At 38.0% G+C, this 24431-nt stretch overlaps 2 protein-coding genes across 4 annotated transcripts; both read right to left on the minus strand.

Annotated features, from left to right (window-relative positions):
- Positions 1 to 2074: 2074 nt before the first annotated feature.
- LOC147507898 (expansin-A12-like) lies at positions 2075 to 12905 on the minus strand. Its single transcript, XM_086596566.1, has 4 exons — positions 12886 to 12905; positions 11148 to 11314; positions 2760 to 3069; positions 2075 to 2511 (listed from the first exon to the last, which is right to left on the minus strand). Exons 1-4 carry the CDS (start codon positions 12903 to 12905, stop codon positions 2196 to 2198), a joined length of 813 nt encoding a protein of 270 aa, XP_086452692.1. The 3' UTR covers positions 2075 to 2195.
- Positions 12906 to 19355: 6450 nt separating this feature from the next.
- On the minus strand, positions 19356 to 20916 carry LOC147507899 (cellulose synthase A catalytic subunit 9 [UDP-forming]-like). Of its 3 annotated transcripts, none has more exons than XR_015216262.1 (5): positions 20809 to 20916; positions 20628 to 20695; positions 19950 to 20161; positions 19640 to 19847; positions 19356 to 19548 (listed from the first exon to the last, which is right to left on the minus strand). XR_015216262.1 is itself a non-coding variant. In XM_086599088.1 (5 exons), exons 1-5 carry the CDS (start codon positions 20905 to 20907, stop codon positions 19514 to 19516), a joined length of 507 nt encoding a protein of 168 aa, XP_086455214.1. In that variant the 5' UTR covers positions 20908 to 20910; the 3' UTR covers positions 19356 to 19513. The 3 variants fall into 3 exon arrangements, 2 of the variants coding, with proteins under 2 accessions (XP_086455214.1, XP_086455213.1); XM_086599088.1 differs by having other exon boundaries at positions 19356 to 19545; positions 19640 to 19817; positions 19950 to 20079; positions 20809 to 20910; XM_086599087.1 differs by having other exon boundaries at positions 19640 to 19817; positions 19950 to 20079; positions 20809 to 20910.
- Between the last annotated feature and the right edge of the window lie 3515 nt (positions 20917 to 24431).

The raw sequence follows: 24431 nt of genomic DNA on the forward strand, positions 1-24431 counted from the left end.
TCACGGACATGGCGGTGATGTTGATTTCGATGAAGTCCACCTCCGGTTATCCGGTTACTTTTGCGGGGAGCGGTTTCTTGGCAATCTAAGTTGCAAAAGTGTGTTGCCCTCTCCCTTCTGAAGTAGAGTATATTGCGCCAAGCGGTGTTGCAAAGAGTTGCTATGGATGAAGAGGTTCTTGACGAACTAGGGCTAAAGCGAAAACAGTTTGTAGTTCTATGTGACGGTCGAGGCGCCATCCACTTGAGCAAGAATCGAGTTTTCATTCTAGATCCAAGCACATACCGCGTGCGTTATCATTGGATTAGAGAAGTCTTTCGAAGACAAGCATTTGTGTATCGAGAAGATCCATACCGACAAGAGCGGGTCGGATATGATGACCAAAGTCTTACCGAAAGGTAAGTTTGATGTTTGTTGTGCTATTGCGGAATGGCGACACACTCCTCTGTTGATTTGGCAATTGCATGGAGGTAGCCCCCTCACTTTTGGGAGGGGAGATTATTGGAGTTATCCCTCACATGAGGAGAGAAACCGGAGCCGACGTAAACGGGCTTAATCGGCATCGAGAATGTCGAGGTGGCGCCTTCATTTCGAGTTCGATAACATAGAGGCGACCAGCTCAAAGTGGCGCCAGCGCTCGGCTTCAGTGTCTTGATGCGACTTCGCTTCTCGAGTGGCCAGCGCTTCAGTCTATTTTTCGTGGGCTTTGCTCTGATTACCCGCGAATTTGGTTTTGGAGATAAAACCAAAAATCAAGGTTTTGGAAAACCTAACCTAATGAGAACCAAACAAGTCGGAAGGATTGGAATCGGACTAAAACAAAAGAGAACCTTCTTAGGAGAGACAACCCCGTAAAGAGATAAAAGTGATCTAGTAAGGTGAGACTGTAAGGAGAGATTGTAATCTTCCTTCCCTTTTTTATTAAGGCTGGCTCTTGTGGAAGTAGGCATCATTGGCGAACCACGGTAAATCTTTGTGTTGTGGTTTGCTTTTCTTGCTTTACATTATTATCATTGTTAATAGTTGTTTAGCGAGTTGGGCATGTTAGTATAGGTTGTAGTTGATATTTAGATTTTGTCCGGAGTTGAATTGTGTTCATACAAGTTATCTGTGTAGTGGGGGAACCGATTGATATTGGTGTAATCCCCAACACCCTCCTGGTACTCTCTTTCTCTCAAGTGAATGCTCAAGTGATGGTTCTGACCATATGAACTGCTGATCACCAGAATGAAACCTGAAGTGAAGAAGTGTTAATTATTTCCATGTGTTAGGTCACTGTGTATGGTTTCAGTTTTTGAGATTTTTACTGTCGTCAGTGAAAGAGAAAATGTAGTTCAAATTGGAAAAACTCAGGAAAGCTCTTACTTTCTGCAATGATTTACCATGGTTTTTTCACTGTGGCTCTACTCTACTATATATGATGATGATGTTATTGTCGTAGGTTGATATTGTCCATATCTCAAATGCAATCTGTTTCTTTTCGCCGAGTATATCTCAAATAATGCCATCAGTGCCTTGCTTTCTATCACTAAGTTGGTCTTGTACTCAAGTCTCTGAGATGTGGAATCATATATACCAAAATAGGTGGAAGTCATGGAACAACAAAACATGATTAATTCTTGAAATTACGATGGCGATTTTGGAAGAATAGAGATGAACATGGATCCTTTTTTGGATCAGAAGAACATTTTCTTTTCTAGTTCGTTCTACTTAAACTTTGAAGCCATTTCCTTCTAGTAACACCTTATATGGTTATGCCTTTTGTTGTGAAAATAGTTCCCGCCCTTCCTATCTAATTTTATCTCTAGTTTTGCACATCTTGGTGCTTCATTTCTCAATGATATCTCAAGTAACTGGATGCACAGAAAATTATTTCTTTTGCTTAAAAAAATTAACAATCTTTCCAAGCATTAACTAAGGCAAAATTGTTTGGTGTATGCTAGTGTAAAAACACAAAAGAGATCCTCCTGACTTTATTTGATCACTAAATAAAATTACATAAAAATTTCTCTGTTTTCTTAAGCTACTGGAACAGTTGAATAAATTAAAATAATGAACAAAGAATTGATGCTGAGACTACATGTATGCGTGAGATCACAATCTGTAAATGAACTCTTTACAGTCAAGTAAGTAAAAGACTAAAAGAATGAAATAATGATTCTTCATTTTAATCATCCTGTTGTTCTTCCTTCCTACTAAGTGAACTGATGTTGGGAAGCAAATGTTTGTCCAAACTTCCATGTCGAAGAGACGACATTGGGAAAAACTAGCGTTTTTCCATTAACTAAGGTAAGTCTGAAAGACAACTTCTGGTTTCTACATTCAATGCTACTTTGCCAGCTGTTTGCTCCCCAGTTTCTATGCATGGGTACCCATTGCCTTAACTTTGATCCCCTGATCCATGCAGCCTTCACGTCACCACTACCGCCTATATTTGTTATCATTACCATGTTAAAATTTGATTGCCCCTTCAATGTGAATCTTACTCCACCCCTTCTTTTGCATGGCACCCTGCAAATACCAATAATTGCAATCGAAACTGAAATGTCAAATGCCCAGTAGTTAGATTAAACTGATTATATCATGTGATATAGATAGGTAACATCCCGTTGAATTAGTTGAGGAGCTAGGGATGTATAGATTAAAGGAATCGCCTAATACTAGGCCTTGTGATGAATATGCTGTAATTTTTTATCAAGAACATAGAAGTATAGAACTACAAGTTTGTAATATTGCTGCATGTTATGATAGTCTAATACCTTCTATAGACAACAGGAATAATGCCTTCATTGCCTTGGCAAGCAATGTGAAAGAAAGCAGGCATGGACATATCAAAATGTTGACGAGGGGCATTACACCATCCACCATTGTTGTTTGGTGGACAAAAGTTGGTGGCTGTGATAGTCACAACCCCACGTCGGAGGCACCATTTGGGGTCAAGCCTTGCATTACACCTGAGCTCATAGCATGCACCACAGGCCTCACCACCTCTGAAGAGTGCACTACTTAATGCTGCTGTATTTGTGCCAAATCCAGCTTGAAATGTGTTTTCATAGCCACAAGCAGCCCCTGTAGTTGAAGAAAAAAATAGTTCCAAGCTAGTTATCCTTTCAAAACATGTACGCTACCAAATTAAAATGCGACTCACTGAAAGAAAGAAATGTACGTACCAAGGGTTGTGGGATTTTGAGAGGCACCATAAAAAGTTGCATGGCCATCAAACCAACCATGAATCCCCTTGACAACCAAAGAAAAGAAAAAGCACCAAATTGAACTTTTTCCTTGCTTGTAACACACGTATTCCTTTCTTACACTTTCACCATCTTTCTTCCTATCAGACCAACTACGAACACTGAATCCAGTACTAGTAACACAAGTTCAAATAAGCGCTATGCGACATTAAACAATATATATATACTGATAAGCACCCAAAAGTGTATTATGAAACCCCATTGAGACATATAAATTTGGTTCATTATGTGTTTAATAATTATGAAATAAATGTGTTTTCATACTTTTGCGGTATTTTGCGATAAACATGGAAATATTGGTTAAACCCGCAATAAAACTACGAGGCGGCGTATATATGAATTCTCCCAAATCCACGTTGAAGCATCAAACTTCCAAAGCTCCTACCTCTCGAACCAGCCTCGAATCGCGACAAGAAAGCTGCTTTCGGATAATCGTCAGGCGATGAACTCTACGCATAGGCGGGAAGTTGTAAAACTGCCCAAAATACCGGACTGCCACTGGACTACACATGGACCCACTATGTGGGGCTACAAGATTGGATGAGTCATCAATCATGGAGCATGTCAAGACAAAGATAACAAATTATTGGTGCAAAGTTGACACCTTGCATGTAATAAATTAGATTAGGTGTTAATAGTGAGAAAAAGGCAAGGTGTCACTTTGTTTTAATGTGGTAGATAAAAATGAATCAATGTGGTTTGATAATTCACGTGGGAGGAAATGAGATTTCTCTCAAATGGAGAAGAAATTAGACAAAGGTGGGGGACACTCCATTTACTCCCTTGACTTATTTTCCACCCATGGCATTATTTTAGTTCCTTAGTGAAAATGAGAAGTTAGTTTTTGTTTTATTTTACAAAAAGCTTGTAATAGTTTTAATGGAGGAACACTTGTTCTTCTAGAGATAATAGAAGTGAGTTTGGTTGTGGATCTTCTCTTCTTCTTCTTTCTCTCTTGTTTTCCTAGTTTTAATCTATTGCCCCTAGGATCATGAGCTAACTTCCCTTTTGGGGAGTTAATCCAACTCATGTGAGGGAAAAACATTGGTTGTGAGTTTGGTAGGTTTTTAGGATGAACAACTAACACTACATCCTATCCCAAAATGATAGTTGGTGTAGTGTCTAGTTAGAAATCAAACAATGAGCTTAGAGATAAGTCATTGTTTGGTTTCACTTGCTAGCATGTATGAGCTCTTAAGTGAGCCATGCATGCTAGGGATCAACTCTATTTTTCCATTAGGGACTTGTCTATGAGTCTAGGAAGAATCAAAACCTTTTTCAAATAAACAACTAATGATAGTTTCACATGAGGAGGATTAACTCTCCACCTTTCTTTTTAGTAATTTGTATTTTTGTTTAAGTGCATGATTTCAAACTTAAATGTTTTGCTTTAATGTTTGTTAGGAAGAAACCTAGTATTATAACCTTACTCCTTAGTTCCCTTATTGTAACATCCAATTTGTAGTTGTTCTATACTTTAGGTAGTTCGAATCCTTATTCTAACTCTACTCAACGAAGATCGTGAGTAAGGAACCTTGATTTCTTTTGCTTCAATTTAGAGAGTTCTAAACTCTAAGTGGTCGTAAAAGCTAATATCATATACCTGATAGTATAAATAAATACAGTACTAGTAACACTTCGAAAATATTAGAATTATACGACACTTAATATAGTAGGAATGAAATTACTAGAGAATAACCAACTCAACCGAAAAAAGTATTTTTAGGGTGGGGTGTCAAATAAAAGATACAGCACTACGTGTGAAGAATTAAATCAAACAATTCATAATTAAATCAATAAACCAGTAGCTAGTTGTTCTAATGTGACAATCTTTTGTTCTTCACGTTTTTCAATATTGAACTATGTATCCAAGCTACTGGAATAACCCATAAAGACCCACTAAAGTGTGAACTTGAAACTGGAGATAGCTATCCTGGCATGTGTATCTATAGTCTAAAGAATGAGAAATTAGAATTAGCCTATAAAAACCATTTGATAGAGAAACCATTTGATAGAGAAAGAGAGTACCAGGAGGGAGAGAGTCACGATAATACTGAGAGAGAATAGGAGAGAGAGTGAGAGTCGCGATAATATTGAGAGAGAATAGGAGAGAGAGTCAGGAACGAGCTGAGGCTTGGGGTTTTCTAAAACCCTTCGTGAGTATATTTCGTATTCGATATTTCGGTGTTTAAGTTGAGTCCGCTTAAGAGCGGTGTATATATATATATATATATATATATATATATATATATATATATATATATATATATATATATATATATATATATATATATAGTCACTAAAGGGTTACAGGCATAAAGTTTTGATCTAGCAAACAAGTTGGAAGATTGCATCTCTGTAGCTGATGGTAACCCCATCTGGCTACGAGGTGTGCATCCCCATTTGTAACTCTGCTGATCCACTTAAACTTGCAAAAAGTAAATTAGGTTAAAAGATTGTTTACAGACATTTTCAAACTCTCTAATCTCCAAAAGCACTTTTGGCTATTGAAGGCTTTAATCACCTCTGCACAATCTCCCTCCAATATGACTTCCATTCATCCTGATGATATGGCTAGTAAGATTGCAACCTCCATTGCCTCCATCTCTACTTCCTCAGCATCATTCGCTGGTTTGATAGGGGCTGGGCTGAGATTGGTTGACTTTCTTCATTTCGTATTTTTCTTGTGATATTTATATCTTTGTGGTGATGATCTGTGCTTGTCTGAGAGTCTGGGACGAGTCGCGTTGCCTTTATTTCATACCACCTATAATTTATATCTATTTATATGTGCATGGTATATTCAGATTTTTCGATTTTTTTTGTTAATGTTCAATAAGTGTTTGGGTTTTCACGATGATAATGTTTACTGTGAAAAACTTTTTAGTTCATAACATGTGTGTGAATCACACTATGCTAACGTACATAACTTCACGCAGGGACAGATGCAGGAATCTGACCTAGGGGGGCGAGTGTATACATATAATCAAAATACAAAATAGAGGGGGTCAAATAAAGATACAAAGACTACGTGTGAAGAATTAAATCAAACAATTCATAATTAAATCAATAAACCAGTAGCTAGTTGTTCTAATGTGACAATCTTTTGTTCTTCACGTTTTTCAATATTGAACTATGTATCCAAGCTACTGGAATAACCCATAAAGACCCACTAAAGTGTGAACTTGAAACTGGAGATAGCTATCCTGGCATGTGTATCTATAGTCTAAAGAATGAGAAATTAGAATTAGCCTATAAAAACCATTTGATAGAGAAAGAGAGTCTCAGGAGGGAGAGAGTCACGATAATACTGAGAGAGAATAGGAGAGAGAGTGAGAGTCGCGATAATATTGAGAGAGAATAGGAGAGAGAGTCAGGAACGAGCTGAGGCTTGGGGTTTTCTAAAACCCTTCGTGAGTATATTTCGTATTCGATATTTCGGTGTTTAAGTTGAGTCCGCTTATATATATATATATATATATATATAGTCACTAAAGGGTTACAGGCATAAAGTTTTGATCTAGCAAACAAGTTGGAAGATTGCATCTCTGTAGCTGATGGTAACCCCATCTGGCTACGAGGTGTGCATCCCCATTTGTAACTCTGCTGATCCACTTAAACTTGCAAAAAGTAAATTAGGTTAAAAGATTGTTTACAGACATTTTCAAACTCTCTAATCTCCAAAAGCACTTTTGGCTATTGAAGGCTTTAATCACCTCTGCACAATCTCCCTCCAATATGACTTCCATTCATCCTAATGATATGGCTAGTAAGATTGCAACCTCCACTGCCTCCATCTCTGCTTCCTCAGCATCATTCGCTGGTTTGATAGGGGCTGGGCTGAGATTGGTTGACTTTCTTCATTTCGTATTTTTCTTGTGATATTTATATCTTTGTGGTGATGATCAGTGCTTGTCCGAGAGAGTCCGAGACGAAGTCAGCGTTGCCTTTATTTCATACCACCTATAATTTATATCTATTTATATGTGCATGGTATATTCAGATTTTTCGATTTTTTTTGTTAATGTTCAATAAGTGTTTGGGTTTTCACGATGATAATGTTTACTGTGAAAAACTTTTTAGTTCATAACATGTGTGTGAATCACACTATGTTAACGTACATAACTTCACGCAGGGACAGATGCAGGAATCTGACCTAGGGGCGAGTGTATACATATAATCAAAATACAAAATAGAGGGTCGGTCGGATGAAGCTAGAAATCTGTGGGAGGGGGGGAGGAGTGTGTTTACCACTTTGACCATGTAATTAACAAGGGATATGATAACAAAACATATTAGTAGATAAATGAAAACATTCAAATTATGAACATATGGATCTCGAAAAGGAACAATCAAGGCAGACTAAGAGAAAACAAAGGCTTGCCACTGAAAGCTCCCCACAGTCACTTATATAGACTATTTTAAGAGGTCTGTTCCATATATTACGTGAACTCTGAGCTCTTTCGTCTCAAAAAAACTCAGCGAAATCGTTGAATTGAAAAAAATAGTTTAATATTAGGATTTTAAAATGCTTACATCTTCTTATAACATAATTTCTTGACTTCTTTCCATTGGAATTAGCAAATTCTTGTTGTGAATTGAAATAAATTGGTTTAAGAAGTGATGGGAGGATTAAAATGAGTGATTTCCCCCATTTTTTTTTCAAAACTCAGAAAGGTAAAGTGAATAGTAAAGACAGAATGTGACCTTATTAAAGAAAGGGTATAAATAATGGTATAATAAGGCTTTATTTTTTGATATTTGGAGAGAGCAAGTAAGCCGTGACTTTGCAAGGATTTTCTACTCGACTTAATTGTGTGTTACTTGACTTCTATTCTCGGTCCCGTGGACAACCAAACGCCCTATTTCTCACATTATCATTGAGAATTTAATTGTCTGAGAATTTTAATTCTCACTAGAATTCTAATTCCCGTTCCCAAATGTACCATCGACAGTGAAAAACCAAACCATGAATTTCATTGTTCAAACATTTTTATACAAAAGAATCAGTCAAATTACATTGTCAATTGCCTATAATTAATTACTACCACACTACCAGAGTTAACTTTATATTCTATAAGAATATATTAATGATAAAACACTTGGGTTTGATATGACGCTCCTACACCTATTATAAGAAGATTATGTTGTGGCTTCACGTCTAAAAAACATAGTCAAAAAGTTTAAGGGGGCGGTAGTAAAATATTTGAACTTATTTTGAGGAGGGGGCAACCTCTATGTTTTCAAAAAAATTTATATTGATAATACATACATAGAACATAATGGTTCTTCAAAACCTTTGGGGGGCGACTGCCCCTCCGCCCCCTGTCTCCATCTATGACTTCATGACTCATGAGATAGGAAATAAACACAGAGAGCGTATGTTCAATTATGTACCACTAATCCACCATCAAGAGCTTCTATGGAGAACTTCTACATGAAATTACTTGCACAATTCAAGAAAAAGTTCACCGTCATGTAATATAATGAAGATCTCTCTCGGAAAGATATAGGCCAAAAGTATGACCCCATTCCCATGGGTGAACGTTTACAGGTTTACTAGTCCTTGTAGAGTAAAAGCTTTCTAGTCCTTATCATGGCCCATGGACTCCACATTTTATCGTCCCACAAACACTTGATTAGGCCATAAATGTGCCATGATTATGACCCTTATCCTGAATGCTAGCTGAGGTGAGATCTACACCTTTAAGTTGGACTTATGGTGTTGCGCTCTTGTTTGTCTAACGACATCTCCAATGGATTGGGTGGGTGGGTGGGTGTAAATTGTTTTAAGTGTAAAATTTACACTCCAAATGTCAAAACATGTTTCCAACGGGGGTGAAAATCCTAGGTGATAAGCTAATAGTTAATAGAAGGAGTGGGGAATTTCCCATCCGGCTATTAGTCAATAAACATCTTGTGCGCCACTTGAGCTAGCGTCCCAACTAAAAAAATATCGGACATCATATAAACTCACGTCTGTTTTATTATATTTTGAGAATTGTAAGGGCAAATACCGTCATTTATTGGCTGTGTCAGTTTTAGTTAACCACGAACGTTACTTGAAGTGACGTGCGTTTTATTTCTGTTTTAGTTAAACCAATTTGTGACGGACTTTGACCAATTTTTCCCAGTTTTATAATTTTACAAACTCATAAGCTTTGTTGCATTGGATACCATTTTGGGTGTGGAAGCTATTAGTGTGTAAGAGGGGTTATAAAATCCTAGTGGCACCTATGTGGCAATGTATATGTACACGGCCGTACTCTCGATTGGAGATGCCCTAATGATCATTTATAAAGGGACGGGTTTGGTAGCATTTTATAATTTTTTTTTTCAGAGAGCCCATAGGACAGAATCAAGTTTTAATTTAGATTCTAGTTTGGGTCGACAAATAATTATGGTTTTAGGACAAACCGGGTTGACCACTGCTGAAAGACGTGGGGTTCGAACTTGTGGGGAAAACTCCCACGCGACTTTTCAATTTTGCTTTTGACCACCCCAGCACGCTTACGCTTTATGTTAGGATTAATTAATATGAGAAATTTAATTTATTTTATGTTGTACACATGCATAGTGGTGTTTGTATGTTTGTTGGACACATGCATATTGGTGTGTGTGTGGTACAGTAATAGTGTTTGTATATTTGTTGCACACATGCATAATGGTGTGCGCATGTGTGGATACACATGCATAGTAGTACTATACATGTGTTTGCATGTGTGTTATATACATGCATAATGATGTGTGCATGTTGGTATACATATTGTAAGTATCCTCCGTTCTGTACTCATGTCACTACAGCACACGTGTCCACACCAGGTTGTATCTCCACCAGTTTGTACCACTTGACCAACACGTCATAATGACCCAAACTTAGGTCGTCCCGAATCTCAGTTACGACCATATATGGAAGCAAATCATATAGTGCAATCCTGGAGTTCAGTCAACGCACCAATTAAAGAGACATTTACTTTGTAACATCAGGAGTAATGGCGAATCATCAAGATATCACACAATGTGGATCTACCCTTGACAACAGCTTGGAGCGAATAAGGAAGGTCAGCTCAAACATCTATAAGTAGAGAGAGATGAACTACGTAAGACTTGATTCAAGTTTACCCCGAGAAACTTGATACGTAGGCAACTCTTATCCCAAGAAAGAGTGCAACCACTTCCTATCAATCCCAACCTCAGGTCGTAGGTCCAGAAATACCAAACCTCTACATTGTCGCCGTCTGCCGGTTTGTTTCCTTGAGAAAACACACAAACTATTTTCTCAAACCCACGAAGCTGGTCATAAAAAACCACCATGGAAGCACAGCTACGTACAAGCCTTAGCAAACCAAATGAAGACTCTCCAAGATTCGTTCATCGCCCTCAAACAAGAAAACCAAACAATGCGCGAGTAAACAAATTCCAACACCAACAACGGCACTCCAGATGCAGGGGAGCACAACGCAGGTACAACCCTCACTACCACCACCAATCAACGACTAGAAGACTTCGCCCAAAGGTTGGAGAAGTCAAACAACAAAGCCAGCGTGATCCAGATCGCTCAAAAGATGCTCCAGTCATACAAGGCATCACCATTCACCATCGAAATTAGGGATAAGCAGCCTCCCTCAGAATTCATATCTTTAAAGTTCTCGCTATATGACGGTAGCTCGTGTCCAGGACAACTTTCAGCCAGATCCTCGCACTCTACAACGCTCCAGACTATGATTACCTAAAGTACAAACTCTTTCCAGCCAGCTTGAAGGACGGAGCACTAGACTGGTTCTACAGGCTTACCCCAGATTCAATCAACACTGGCTGAGTCGTTCATAGCGGAGTTCGACTACAACAGGAAGAAATAAGCCGACCTGGATTCCTTATTTCAACTTAAGCAAGCACATGGCGAGACGATCCGTGCTTTCCTAGGACGTTTCAAGAAGGAGCTCCTATCAATGGAGCCAGGCTTCAAAGACAGCTTTGCAACTTCTGCATTCACCAACGCCCTCTTGGATGACTCCAACCTAACAGGGTCTCTAATGCGCAATAAGCCAGAACTCTTAGATGACCTGTACCACAAAATCGAAAAGTACATCAAGTACGAAGAATGGATGGCCCAGCGTAAGGGCAAATAAGTCATCGCATTAAGCGATAAGCGAGGACCCAAAGAAAACAATCACTACTCAGGCAACAACAATAACAATAACAACAACAACAAGGGCTCCATCTCCCACAAGCCCTCATACACCAAGATAGAATTTTCTAACTTCTCCAGGATGCCAAGCCATATCCTAAAGAAGATATATACAGAACCATACTTCAAACCCAACATCAACAAAGTCATAGCAATCCAAGGACGTCCATACTGCCACTTCCACAAACTCTAACACCACGACACAGATGAGTGTTGGAGCCTCAAGCACTACCTCCAAGACTTAGTCGAAGAGGGAAAACTAAAAGAGTTCCTGTCGGAAAGCGACCTCAGGCATAAGCTAAATGCTAATCGCCGCAGAACCAGGAGCCGAAGCCAAGAATGACCTGCACACAGAAGAAGCAGAAGCAGAACAACCCAACGATCTAAATCTCCAGGTCGGTCGAGGCACAACAGGAGACATCACTCCTCCAACCACGATGAGGAAAAAGTAATCAACATGATTACAGACACCTTCAGCAACGAGACTTCAGGTCGGGAAAAGCACAGGCGGGTAGGAGCACTGCAAGAAATCTACCACCTCTCCTACAAAGCTGAGGTGATCACTCCTACCAGCTCCCAAACAATAGCCACAATCTCATTCACCGAGGAAGATCTAGACAAGGTGTGCCTACCTCATAATGATGACATGGTAATGCACATCAAAATCAACGGTTGGACAGTCAAAATGGTCCTCATCGATCTAGGCAGCTCCTGCGATATCCACTTCTATCAAACATACAAAGATATGCACCTGCCAGACTTAGTGATGATAGAATCAAATGCACCACTCTATGAATTCAACAGAGAGCGCACTAATGCCATTGGAGACGTCATCTTATCAGTCAGCGTAATTGATGTTAAGTCGTCCTACACTGCCATTTTAGGACGTAGGTGGATTCACAGGATCCAAGCAGTTCCATCGACCTTACACCAAGTCCTGCGGTTCCCTGGACCTTGAGGCATCATAAAGCTCAGGAGCAACCAACTAGAAGCTCATAGATGCAATCAAGTCAGCGCAACAACCACGACCAAAACTCAGGTTGTCTAAGACAAAGATGTCCCAAAGCTCCAGGATCCTCAGGCGTCCAACTCACAAGCACCAGCAACAAACAAGCTTAAGGAGAAACAAGCACAAATCAAACCAGGGGAAAAATCAATTTGGGCACAAATGATGACCCAAAGTTTGTTTATGTAGGGGCTAATTTAGACCCCAAGCTCAAAGAGCAACTTGTTAAATTTCTATCTCTCAATAAAAATGTTTTTGCTTGGTCGTATATCTATATGCCAGGAATCGACCCTCAGGTCGCTTTCCACAAATTAAATATAGATCCAACTGTAAAGCCTATCAAATAACGACCTAGGAAACTGGCACTCAAATTTCAGAAAGCCATCAATGAAGAGATAGAAAAGCTCAAAAATGTTGGATTCATCAAAGAAGTCGAGTACCTGACCTGGTTAGCTAACATCGTAGCTGTTCCTAAGAAGAACGGTCAGGTACGACTCTGCATTGACTTCACCAATGTCAACAAGCACTACCCAAATGACAGCTCCCCTTACCAAGGATTGAAATCATGGTAGATCAAACTTGCAGACATGAACTTCTATCATTTATGGACGCATACAACGGGTACAATCATATACCACTTGCAGAAGAAGATCAGGAAAAGACGTCCTTCATAACCGAACAAGAAACATTCTGCTACAATGTCCTACCATTCGGCTTGAAGAACGCCGGTTCGACCTACCAAAGACTGGTCACAAAGATGTTTAAAGACTTACTGGGGGACACAATGGAAGTCCACATAGACGACATGGTAGTCAAAAGTGAAAAGGCTGGCGCTCACATTTCTCACCTGCAGGAAGCTTTTGAAAGGTTGCGCCAAAATAAGATGAACCTCAACTCAGCTAAATGCGTATTTGGAGTAGCCTCAGGAAAATTCTTAGGATACCTCATGTCACACCCCGAATTTCGACAGAATTCGGAAAAACATTATTTGTTCCCGACTCTTCGATCTCCGAGGTGTGACGCACTCTCCACTTCCAAAAACCCATAAACAGTTTAAATATGCGGATAATATAAAAACCAATAAAAATTTCAAATTAACAAAAGTCCTCTTCATTACAAAAATTAACAAATGAAAATGCAAATAACCTTATCTTAATTGAAAATCTATATCACCTCAAAGGAAAACAAAACCTATCTTGAAATGCGACGCTAACGCAAAACCACGAGAAGCAACCAATCTTCTTCAACACTAAACCTGTCAAGACTTATCAACTATGTTCATTTAATGAACACACCCGATAAGCAAACATGCAAATCGGGTCAGCATTATAACAATGCTGGTGTGAGTAGCCCTAAAATAAAACATATATATATACATAAACATACACAATCCATAAGGCCGTTAGTTCCTCCACCAAGGCGCCTTAACTTCCAACAACTAATACGACATTCTTAACTACAATAAGTAAGGCAGGTAGTTCCTCCACTGAGGTGCCTTAACTTCCCACTAACCACACAACAAACCATATGCATAATAAAAAGGCATGTAGTTCCTCCATCGAGGCGCCTTAGGTTCTAACTAAACAAATAACCAACCAAGCATATTATATCCGTACCGCATTTCATGCCCAATTACAGAGTGGGTTGTCTCTGCCCAAGTGATTAGTTTGACCCACCCTTCTGCCAAACCATATACAATCATCTATCTAAAGAGATATCATTAACCAACATATTACCATAATTATATTAATTAAGGCTTTCTTTGTGTGTCTCTAAAATTCACGTCGTATCTATGTCTTACCTAGTTTCCCTGGCTACCACAATCGCTTCCCAACGCCGAAGATGTACATCCACATGCCTCCCTTACATAATGAACCACTCTGTGCGTAACTACCCTGAGCGGGATGCCGCACACCAGCACTACACCATAACAACCTATTTGTAACGGATATACATCCGTTACAAAAAATATTAGTAACGGTTATCTTGTGTTGACACAAAAGCGTGACTAATATTTGTAACGGATATCTGTAACACTTATTATCCGTTACAAAATTTACTAACGGTTATAAAGTGTCACTGAAATTAATTTCAGTAATGGATACATAACCGTTAGAAATTATTAGTAACGGTTACCAAATTTGTTCATCTAAAAACTTTCTGTTGCTAACGGTTCAGTATCCGTTACTAACGAATTTTTATTGTTTAAAAAAAAATTTGTTGCTAACGGTTCCCTATCCGTTACTAACGAATTTTCATTGTATAAAAAAAATATGGGCCACCTGTACTGGCGCACGTTCATACAACAATCACAGTTACAAAACTCTAACAATTCAAAAATTAAAATTTCATACAATATTACAATGTTATCATCTAAATTGGACAAAAAATCTAAATATTCTGACACTTCTCATGCAAAGAACCTTCTTGGTTGGAACTAATGATAGACTTGTGGTTTACAACCCTTTGACCTTTAGCACTTCCGATCAAGAACTAAAACTTCAACTTCAATGGTTGTATTCGCGCGATCACAATTGGAATCATGGGAATTAGTTGCAGAAAAAGGCAATCAATTCTAAACACGCCAGTATCAATTTAAACACATTAGTAACATTTAGAAAATCATTTAAAAGAAGTGAAGTATAATATGAATATATGATGCCCAAACGAAGAAATTTGACAAAACAAATAAAGCAATTGGTAGTTGCAATAAACAAATAAGAGCATAAGACTTCTAAACAGACCCAAAACTATCAGCACAGTTATCATGAGCAAGTCTTATGACTGTTACCACAAGAGAATAACTGCATAACTGCACTTTTTTCTTGCCTTTTGCTTGTCCTCTCTTAATCTTAAGAAACAACTCAATAAGGTAGATGAATTGATGCCCCATGTTTAATAAAAGGCTTGTGATGTTAGAACTTGAAACATAAGTTGTTAGGGAACTAAATCTGCTCATTCTGTGCTCTCCAATACGGACTATGCCAATATGCACGAGACTAGATCCCAACCCAATTGTTTACTAAAAGATGAACTAACACACGCAATGAAACCTTATTTACACCATTCACAATACTAATAATGTAATAATTGTTTGACTCACGGATGTGAAAGATTGATAGGTCATTGGCAAATAAAGATACTTCTTATCGACATTCTCTATACTTAAAGAAAAAGATCAATTACTTTCTCTCGAACAAAGATGACGACTTCACACAATCATTTCTTCTTCTTTAATAGTGACTTGTGGTTATACAATGAGGGTAATATCCTCTTTTAAATATTTGCAAAGAAAAGAAAAACATACTAGAAGCAAATCGAGCAAAGTATATGCAGTCTCCATCTTTAGTTGATTGGGAATGAAACCGATTTTCGAGGATGCCATGGTCTCCCCACACCTTAATTTACATAAGTGAAACTCATTTTCTAATATGGTTGTTTTACTTACTTTACCTGAATTTCTAAAATAGTTCACTACTTTCCCATATTTTCCCACCTTCCTATTTTGGCTATTATATATTGTTGTGGAACCGGACAAAAAGCACTTTTATCAACTTATTGGGCACGTGGTCAAATACATATATTTTGAAAAAGAAACAACTACGATTTATTATTTTACACCTTGTTAGGGGGACTAAACATTTAAGACATCTTGCACCAAAAAAGAAACCAAGAGAGGCATATACGAGGAATTTCACTAACGCTAACGCCCCACCGAGATGTTGAATCAGCCATCATCGACATTGTAGCCCATATCCGGAAGTATTCAGAAATTGTGATGCCTAGTAATATTGTATTCACACAAGTTTAAGCAAACACAATAAACCACACAACTAACTACTGCAATGGTATCACCACTTTGTGAAATCAAACATGTAATGTATTTATTTACAAATACAATGATAACTTAGTAACCCGGATGCAAAAGCAAATTGGCTTAAATCAACTAAAGAGCTTAACAAAACCATTCTTTGAAACTAAGCTCATAACTCAAAGAGTCAAAACCAGTGTATGGAAAACTTCTCTTTTTTTTTTGGGTCTTTTCAAAATATAGACCAAAAACATAAAAGAAAAGTAAAAAGAGTGTTTAGTATGTGTGGCACTAATCTAAAGAAGTCCATCAGATAGATCCTTCTTTTGGTCGTAGTAATATACACCAACAATGTGCATAAACTAAACACACAAAGTTAATCAGATCAAAAGTGAACCTATTCTTTTCTTTCTTTTTTTCCAATCAATCAAAGTGAGCAAATTAATGACTTTAGTTCAAAAAATAATAATAATATAAAATTAAATTAAAAATAAATAATTAAATGACGAGTCACATGAGAAGAGAAGCAAGATATTACCTCAGATATATGGAGGCCTCTCGGCAAAAATATTGGACATATTAGAAGTATTAGCTACAAGTGTGGTCCTTTTCATGACAGATTCTTCACGGCCATCGTGGGCAATGTCATTGTTAGTTGAGGGAAATCCATAAGAACCTAGATAATAAGGTGGTCAAGATTCAACAAGTCTTACTCCTAATTACATATAATTAGTTGTTACATTTATTAATATCACAAATCTTGATGCATACCTCCGCCATTTCATTTCCTCTTTCTCCACACCCCCACATAAACCCGATTAATTGAGTAGATCGCAAACACATACATAAAGTACAATGAGAACTCGGCAAATCACGTAAAATTTCTAAGAGCTCGAATCTCCATATGCAACACAAGTGAATAAACAAACAAACTCGCTTTAGAAAGAGCTTGACTAATAACTGTTTTCCACAACCAAATGCACCGGGGAATAGCACAAGTCCCTCCAAGAACTGATGGGAAAAGGCCATCAAGAACCATGCACACAAATGTACAACAAAATTATCGAGGAAACAATACATATAATTGATTTAGTGAAATTGTTAATAAAAATGACTTGATGCAGTCATTTTGCATATAACCCGGCCCAGATTAAGAGAGATGTATCAAACAACAAGCTTGGATGCAACGGGCCTTGGTGAACGAATTAGTGTCGGAAAATGTGTTCTGAGTATATGTGGTGGGAGCAAACTGTTTTAGTAATAAGACTACTAAGAAAACTAGTAACCTGAAGCATGGTAACTTTCTTTATTACACCTTGAAACTCAAGCTCTAACAACCGTGGTCCCGAAAAGAAATAAAATAAAGCATGGTTAATGAAAAAAATAAAATGACCCGACTCTATCTCAGCATGCCTAATACCTAATGCAAGACTTTCAAAAAATAGAATCTCAAATGGGTTGTCTTCAAAATGTTGCTCTCAAAAGAGCAACCCAACATTGCGCATGTTGAGGGGAAAAATTGGTGCGCCATGGGGAAAAATTACCTTCGAAAAGCTGCCAACACCGAAAGCTTTCTTGGAATGGATCACTAACCCTAGACTTCCAAGAGACCCCCTTCTTCCTCCTCTATTCGGGCTGGGAACCGGCAATGTAAAAACTTAATTTCATAAGTTTGCATTGGCAGAGTTAAAACACCTGTAAAACAAACAAACATACATATAATACAATCAATGGACAAGTTTTAAGGATAGGCTTGGTGGAAGACTAGGCTTTCTTGCTAGTTTAGTACAAACATAAAGCAGTCCAATGCAAATGAACCACACTTCCACACTTCCACAATAAATCTTAACTCAAATGGGGTATTGTCGGACACAAGGCATAGCATAGATGGACTGGCGAGGATATCATTAGGTAATGCACTCTTTGCGTTTACTCGTGCTAGTGGTGCAAGATTCAGATCTTTATTTGTGATAGATAATAAGATTTAAATTCACACTTTCACAAGGTCATGGATATTTAGTAATATACATACCTGAGATTGTACATGTGGCACAACTTGTAATGAAATAACTTCCCCCCTGTGATGGGCAGCTCAAGTTGCAACTTGTTCATCAGTGAGCCCACCAATTCAAGAATGCTTGATCCATCTCGCATGTAATCTTTGATGAAAAATGAAAAATAAAAACAAATAAACATTGCTACAAATAGTAAAATGTGCTAAAGAACAAAAAGGGTTCAATTACAATGAAAAACTAACCTCATGATTAAGAACACGTACATCTTTCTTACTTATCAACTAGGTTAAACTAGACAACAAATTGCATACTTGCTTTAGATGGAATGGGCGTCCCTTTAAATTGAATCAAATACTAATTTAAATTAAAATGATAGCTTACAAATTAGTTTTTGATACGTTATGTTGGCTATATGAAATAGTTACACAGACAACATCACACCAAGCTTCGAACTAATTTATGAATAATAGGCTAGTTTATGGGATGGGCCTGCTTGAAGCTTAGCGTATGTCATCTATTAAATTATGCAAGTCTACTATTAGGCTCAAGTAAATCTCATTGAGGTGATCAGCTTTCTATGAAGAAGATTAAAGCATGCAATACACAAGATAAGATCAAAAATAAACTGTAATAAACGATAATAATCCAGCTATAGCTATTTTACCTCTAGCTCCCCACACCGCAGTTCGATCATTTCCAATTCCACCTTAAATATGGCAAACGGTGTAGACTGTTGAAAGCCTATCAACTTTATGAACTATGAATATGCACAAGTAGCTAGATGTAGTAATGTAGTTGTCTTGTGAACTATGTGGAACATGCCATATTAATTAATGCACATGACAAAATTATAATATCAACTCATAGCATGTTCAGTAACCTAGATTGAAGAAACACAAAATATTCAATACCTTCTTTACAAATTTGATATTCAATATTCAATACCTTCTTTACAGATTGATATATTAACTTGAAATCAATGTGAAAAATTTACAGTTTTGATATAGTATCAAAAGATTAATGCCACTTAATTCAGAGTGATCGGGTTTCATTATTTTATTTTATAGTTATGGTTATTACCTCTAAACCCCATTCAATTTTATCTTCATAGCCACAGCTAATAATGTGAATGGCTTCTTTGAGTAGAGCTGTCGGACTTGAGGAGGTAGGGAGTCCACCTTGCTCCATAAGCGGAGAAGTAACGAACGTAGCAGATTGTCGGAATCTTTTCTCAAAACTCATCTAGGACATCAGTAGCTCCTTATCCTCCTTTCCTACTAGAAGGGGAAAATAGAAAACTTATGATTTGAGAAAAGAAAACTAACAAACATTTTAAAGCAAATAGTTTATGAGTATTTAGTTAAGGACCTGATGAACCTTCAAGATTGGATCCTACTCCATTCTGGTTGGAATATTTGTTGAGCAATCCAAAGCATGGGCAGGAATCACAACTAACCATGTTTGGACGTTTAGGCCCCTTCAGAGGGTTATAACCATATAGAGCCTGTCTTTTGAAAACATATGCAGTACCCACATATACTAGCCCCTATATTCCATATAGACCTTTCATGTTAATCTACAAAGACAAGGAAAGTAATCTCAATGTCTTTTTTTTTTGTTTAATTTTACCTCTGATAACCTTGTTAGGTACCTAGTGAAATCATGAGGAACAACTTACATTAAAGAAGACGGAGTTTCTATGGGCATATCGATCGCTCCTGTTAATGTCGTCAAACCTTTGAGGGAACTGGATGTAACAGACCTTTCTTCCAATCTGTGGATCATCAAGAAACACACTGCCTCTCGAGCTGCCTTGTTGTTATTTATGTAGTGGTCACAGTCCAAGTTCAGCATGAAAAGAACATTTGTAAGTATGGCAGAAACACGCACCTGGATTTTACCGAATAGAAATGAATACGGTATCAGTGTTAATTCCAATATTAATGCAATCTATAAAACTGCATTTCTAGATTAATGCTTCCAGTTTTGGCTGCAAGATACTATGAATACAATGGAATAAACGCGTTGTGGACTTAAAATATGTATTTACAATTTTCCTTACCGGGGCATTCATGGCTCCAACTTTTCTTGAAGGAATGAAGCCAACAAGAGCAGATTTCCCACCCTTGTCATTGATACACACAAGTATAAACATGAGATTATTAATATAAACTAAAATCTATCATATAAAACGCCAACTTTGGCCATGGTTGACAGATTATACTAGTAATCATGAACATACACCCTTATAATCATACATCTAGACAAACCCAAAAGCTAATTCATTTTTTTTTTTTTAGAAAATGGAAACACTAGAAACCGTAATTGAAAGAAGATTCATTAAACAAAATGTTACCTTGGACAAAGAAGAAGCTTTCTTGAGCAATTGATGGTGTAAATTGAACGCTTTAGCCAAAACCCTAACTGTTAGAAAGGAGGAAGAAGAAAAGATTAAGAAAACGAAGGAGAAGATACGACTTACCTCAGTAGGTAATACTAGCGGCGGTGCAATGGTAGCAGTTTTTTATGCGGCTTACCTCTTCACTTTTCTCTTTAGTTATTTTGTTATTGAAAAGGTGTGAGAGATGAGCGCGAGAATGAAAAACATCCCAACAAAAGTTTTCACCCAATTTCATTTGTTTTCAGGTTTTCATTTATTATTATTATGTTTTTTGGGAATAGGTCACATTTAAATATCCGTCACCTAATATTGGGTAAATGTTACTAAATAAACCAAACATTTGCCTACATAATATGTAACGGTTAGTAAGATTGCTAACGAAAAACATGTGTGACAAAAATTGTAACGGAAGTATAAGTGTTAGCAATCATTTTTCCTAAATGTTGCAAATTCAGTGATATGGTGTAGTGCAGGTAACCCTCACACGAAAGCCATTATGCAAGTACTGCCACTATTCGGCATAAAATATCGCGCGTCTTGTTCTAATTTTGTGAACGGAATAATCAAGCCACCATTCGGCTACGATTGCCCAACACATGGGTCAATCAACATCTTATATACACCCTACACAAGGGCCAATCATATCACATACGCCCACACAGGGCAAATCACATGAGTTGTGGTAGCTAGGTTCTAGGATTTTCGTTACGTAATTTATTCAAGTGTCATACATTTATGACTCATAATCATTCCACTATATCACGTGCAGGTCAAATACATTATTGCACTAAGCCAAAATATTTAGAAATATCTCAATTACATCTCATAACCACTTTCCTTCTTTCACGTGCCAATATATTATTGCACCACCCCACAATCCCGTGGGAAATATCCACAAATACTCTACTAGCATCTCACAGATAAAATAATGGAGTGTTTATACATTTATTTCTCCAAAACTATTGCATTTAATATATATATCCCAACATATTATATAATGTCACAATATCAACGTCAAATCTTAATTAGATAATGACCACCAAATTTATACAAGCTTCCACAACATTTTAGTATTTGATTTGTCCATACAATTTACAACATAAAATGTAAAGCACAATTAAAATGATCATACGATCCACAATCAAAGCCCAATATATATATGCTTTACACACTACTCACGTCAAATCTTAATTAGATAATGACAAACAAGGTTATACAATGTTCGACAATATTTTATTATTACAATGGTTCATAAAATCAAATATGTGAAAATCTGAAAAAAGTCAACATTCCACAGTCAACGGTCAACAGTCAAAGTCAACGGTCAATGGTCAAAGTCAACACGTCATTGTCAAAGTCAACACATCATGGTCGAAGTCAAACTGTCATTTCCATGTTCAACAGGTTCAGAGTCATAGCCCTAGTTCATGGCTAAGGGCAAAGGTGCATGGCTCAAGGGCTTATGACTAAGGAAATGGTTTGGACCCAACTGGCTAAGCCCAAACCTTAAAACCTGGCCCCAAAAGTTTAAACATTTAAAGACCCAATTAGATATATTTTAAGTTATATGACCAGTCCAAAAACCAAAATTAGAAACTGGCTCAAAACACTAATGGGTTCGGCCCGGAGAATTTAATTGAAACCGGCCCAACACTTAAACTAAAACTGGTCCACAACTTAAACTAAACTGGTCCGAAACAAAGGATTAATCCGGCCCAAAAACTTAAACTGAGCTGGCCCACAACTGAATCTAAACCGGCCCAAAGGAACTAATTAGTTTTTGGCCCAAAAACTTAACCTACACCCGGGCCCAACCTAAACAGCTAAGGCCCAAGCCCAGCTTAGACTACACCAGGTCGTCTTCTCCAAATTTCTTCTTCCTCCAGCCACCAAAATTGACCACCACAAAATTCCCAATCGCCACCCATTTCAGCCAGGCGGTTTCCCTCCTCATCACAAGCCAAACCACATTAATTAATCCACCACCCCCTTTTGACGACTGTCGAGATCTTTCCCCAATCAAGATCTCGACCGCCATTAACAACCTCTCTGAGCTTTGTCATCCCCTATTCGACAGCCCCACGCACAATACACTAGCTACTTCAATCATACATCAACAACCAATCAATTCAACATCAAAAGTTCAACCCTGAGGAGTTTGTTCTCTTGCTGGGGCGACGCCATTAACAGTTCTCCAAGCTCCCAACCGCCCCCAACAGCACTCAAACCCCTCACCACCAGTCTACAACCCATCATCAGTCAACAACAAAAACAAAAACAACAATACCAGTTACATAAAATGGTACTGGCGATTTCTTGGTATTGGGCTTTATCTGCCATTAACGCCCATGAAGCTTCGATAGTCAATACAACATAGTTTCAGATTTAATCGTTTATAACTATGACAGTTTATCAATACGACAGGAGGAAAAATATCGACAGTACGCATAACCCAAAATTATACTGAGCCCGAAGCCAAAACTCTGACAGTACCGTAGGTTCGGTGAAAATTTAAAAATATAACCACTCACCTGTATTAACAACTCCTACGAATCCCTCGTAGTCCGAATCGTCGCGCTCCAACGCTCGAGCAAACAAGTTTCTATCTCTGCCTCCATTTTTATTATTATTTTATTCTCCCAGAACCCTATTCTCTAGAACAATGTGATTATATACTTGGGTTCGAAACCCAAGCCCAAAACAGACTCGGGCCCAAAAATCAGGCCCGCGTATCCCAAATCCAATCCAGCCGATTTTTAAATAAATAATTAAATTAATTAATTAATAAATAGATAAATACGTATTTTAAATACGGGTGTTACACCTCATTTCACAAAGACGCATTGAAGCAAACCCAGAACAAATACGAGCTATCTTAGAAATGCCAGAGCCAACTACCAAGCAACAAATCCACATGCTATTTGGCATGGTTTCAGCCCTCAACAAATTCATCTCACGTGCTTCTGAAAAATGCAGACCATTCCTGTAAATACTTAAGAAAGGTGCAATATTCACTTGGACAAAGCCTTCAACGACCTGAAGGCTTACCTATCAACTCCGCCCGTCCTGTCCAAACCAAATGAAGGAGAAATACTTGGGCTTTATCTTGCAACTACCGGCTTTGCCATCAGCTCGGTCCTCTTTTGCGAAAGCGAGGGAATCGAAAAACCAGTCTACTTTACCAGCAAAACATTGGTAGATGCAGAGAAGCATTACTCTACAATGGAGAAAACAATGCTGTCTTTGTTGTACTATGCTCGGAAGTTCCAACCTTATTTTTAAGCTCACAACATCAAGGTCATAACAGATGTACCCATCAAGCAGGTCTTGAGTTCTAACAATAAAACGGCCTGCATGGCCAAATGGGCTGAAGAACTCGGAGAGCATCACATCGAATTTGTTCCCAAAACGTCTCGCAAAGGTCAGGTTGTTGCTGACTTCCTTGCCGACTTCCCCATCGAAGATATCAACTGGGAACCTGAGCCCATCACTTCACACCATCAACCAACCACCCCAGGCACATGACACCTCTACGTAGATTGAGCGTGCAACAACAGCGGTAGTGGACTGGGGGCTGTGTTAACTTCACCAGAGGGAATCCAGCTACAAAAGTCAATCAAGATTGATTTCACAACATCCAACAATGAAGTGGAATATAAAGCATTAATCACAGGCCTCCGAATGACACAATAACTACAAGTCGGAAAGCTCAAGGCTTACAGTGACTCACAGCTAATCCTCAAACAAATCACCAAAGAG

This window comes from Coptis chinensis, chromosome 3 (assembly GCF_015680905.1).
Source record: "Coptis chinensis isolate HL-2020 chromosome 3, ASM1568090v1, whole genome shotgun sequence".
NCBI lineage: Eukaryota > Viridiplantae > Streptophyta > Magnoliopsida > Ranunculales > Ranunculaceae > Coptis > Coptis chinensis.

Coding starts and splice junctions, on each gene's coding strand:
- LOC147507898 (XM_086596566.1), bottom strand. CDS start 12,905: ATGTTAGCTAACCAGGTCAG. Junction 11,315..12,885: donor ATGTTAGCTAACCAGGTCAG/GTACTCGACTTC, acceptor TTTGTGGTACAG/GTCATCTAAGAGTTCTGGCT. Junction 3,070..11,147: donor AGCACGGATCGTCTCGCCAT/GTGCTTGCTTAA, acceptor CTTCAACTACAG/GGGCTGCTTGTGGCTATGAA.
- LOC147507899 (XM_086599087.1), bottom strand. CDS start 20,907: ATGAAATTGGGTGAAAACTTTTGTTGGGATGTTTTTCATTCTCGCGCT. Junction 19,818..19,949: donor GAAACTCCGTCTTCTTTAAT/GTAAGTTGTTCC, acceptor TATGGAATATAG/GGGCTAGTATATGTGGGTAC. Junction 19,549..19,639: donor CAATCTTGAAGGTTCATCAG/GTCCTTAACTAA, acceptor TTCCCCTTCTAG/TAGGAAAGGAGGATAAGGAG.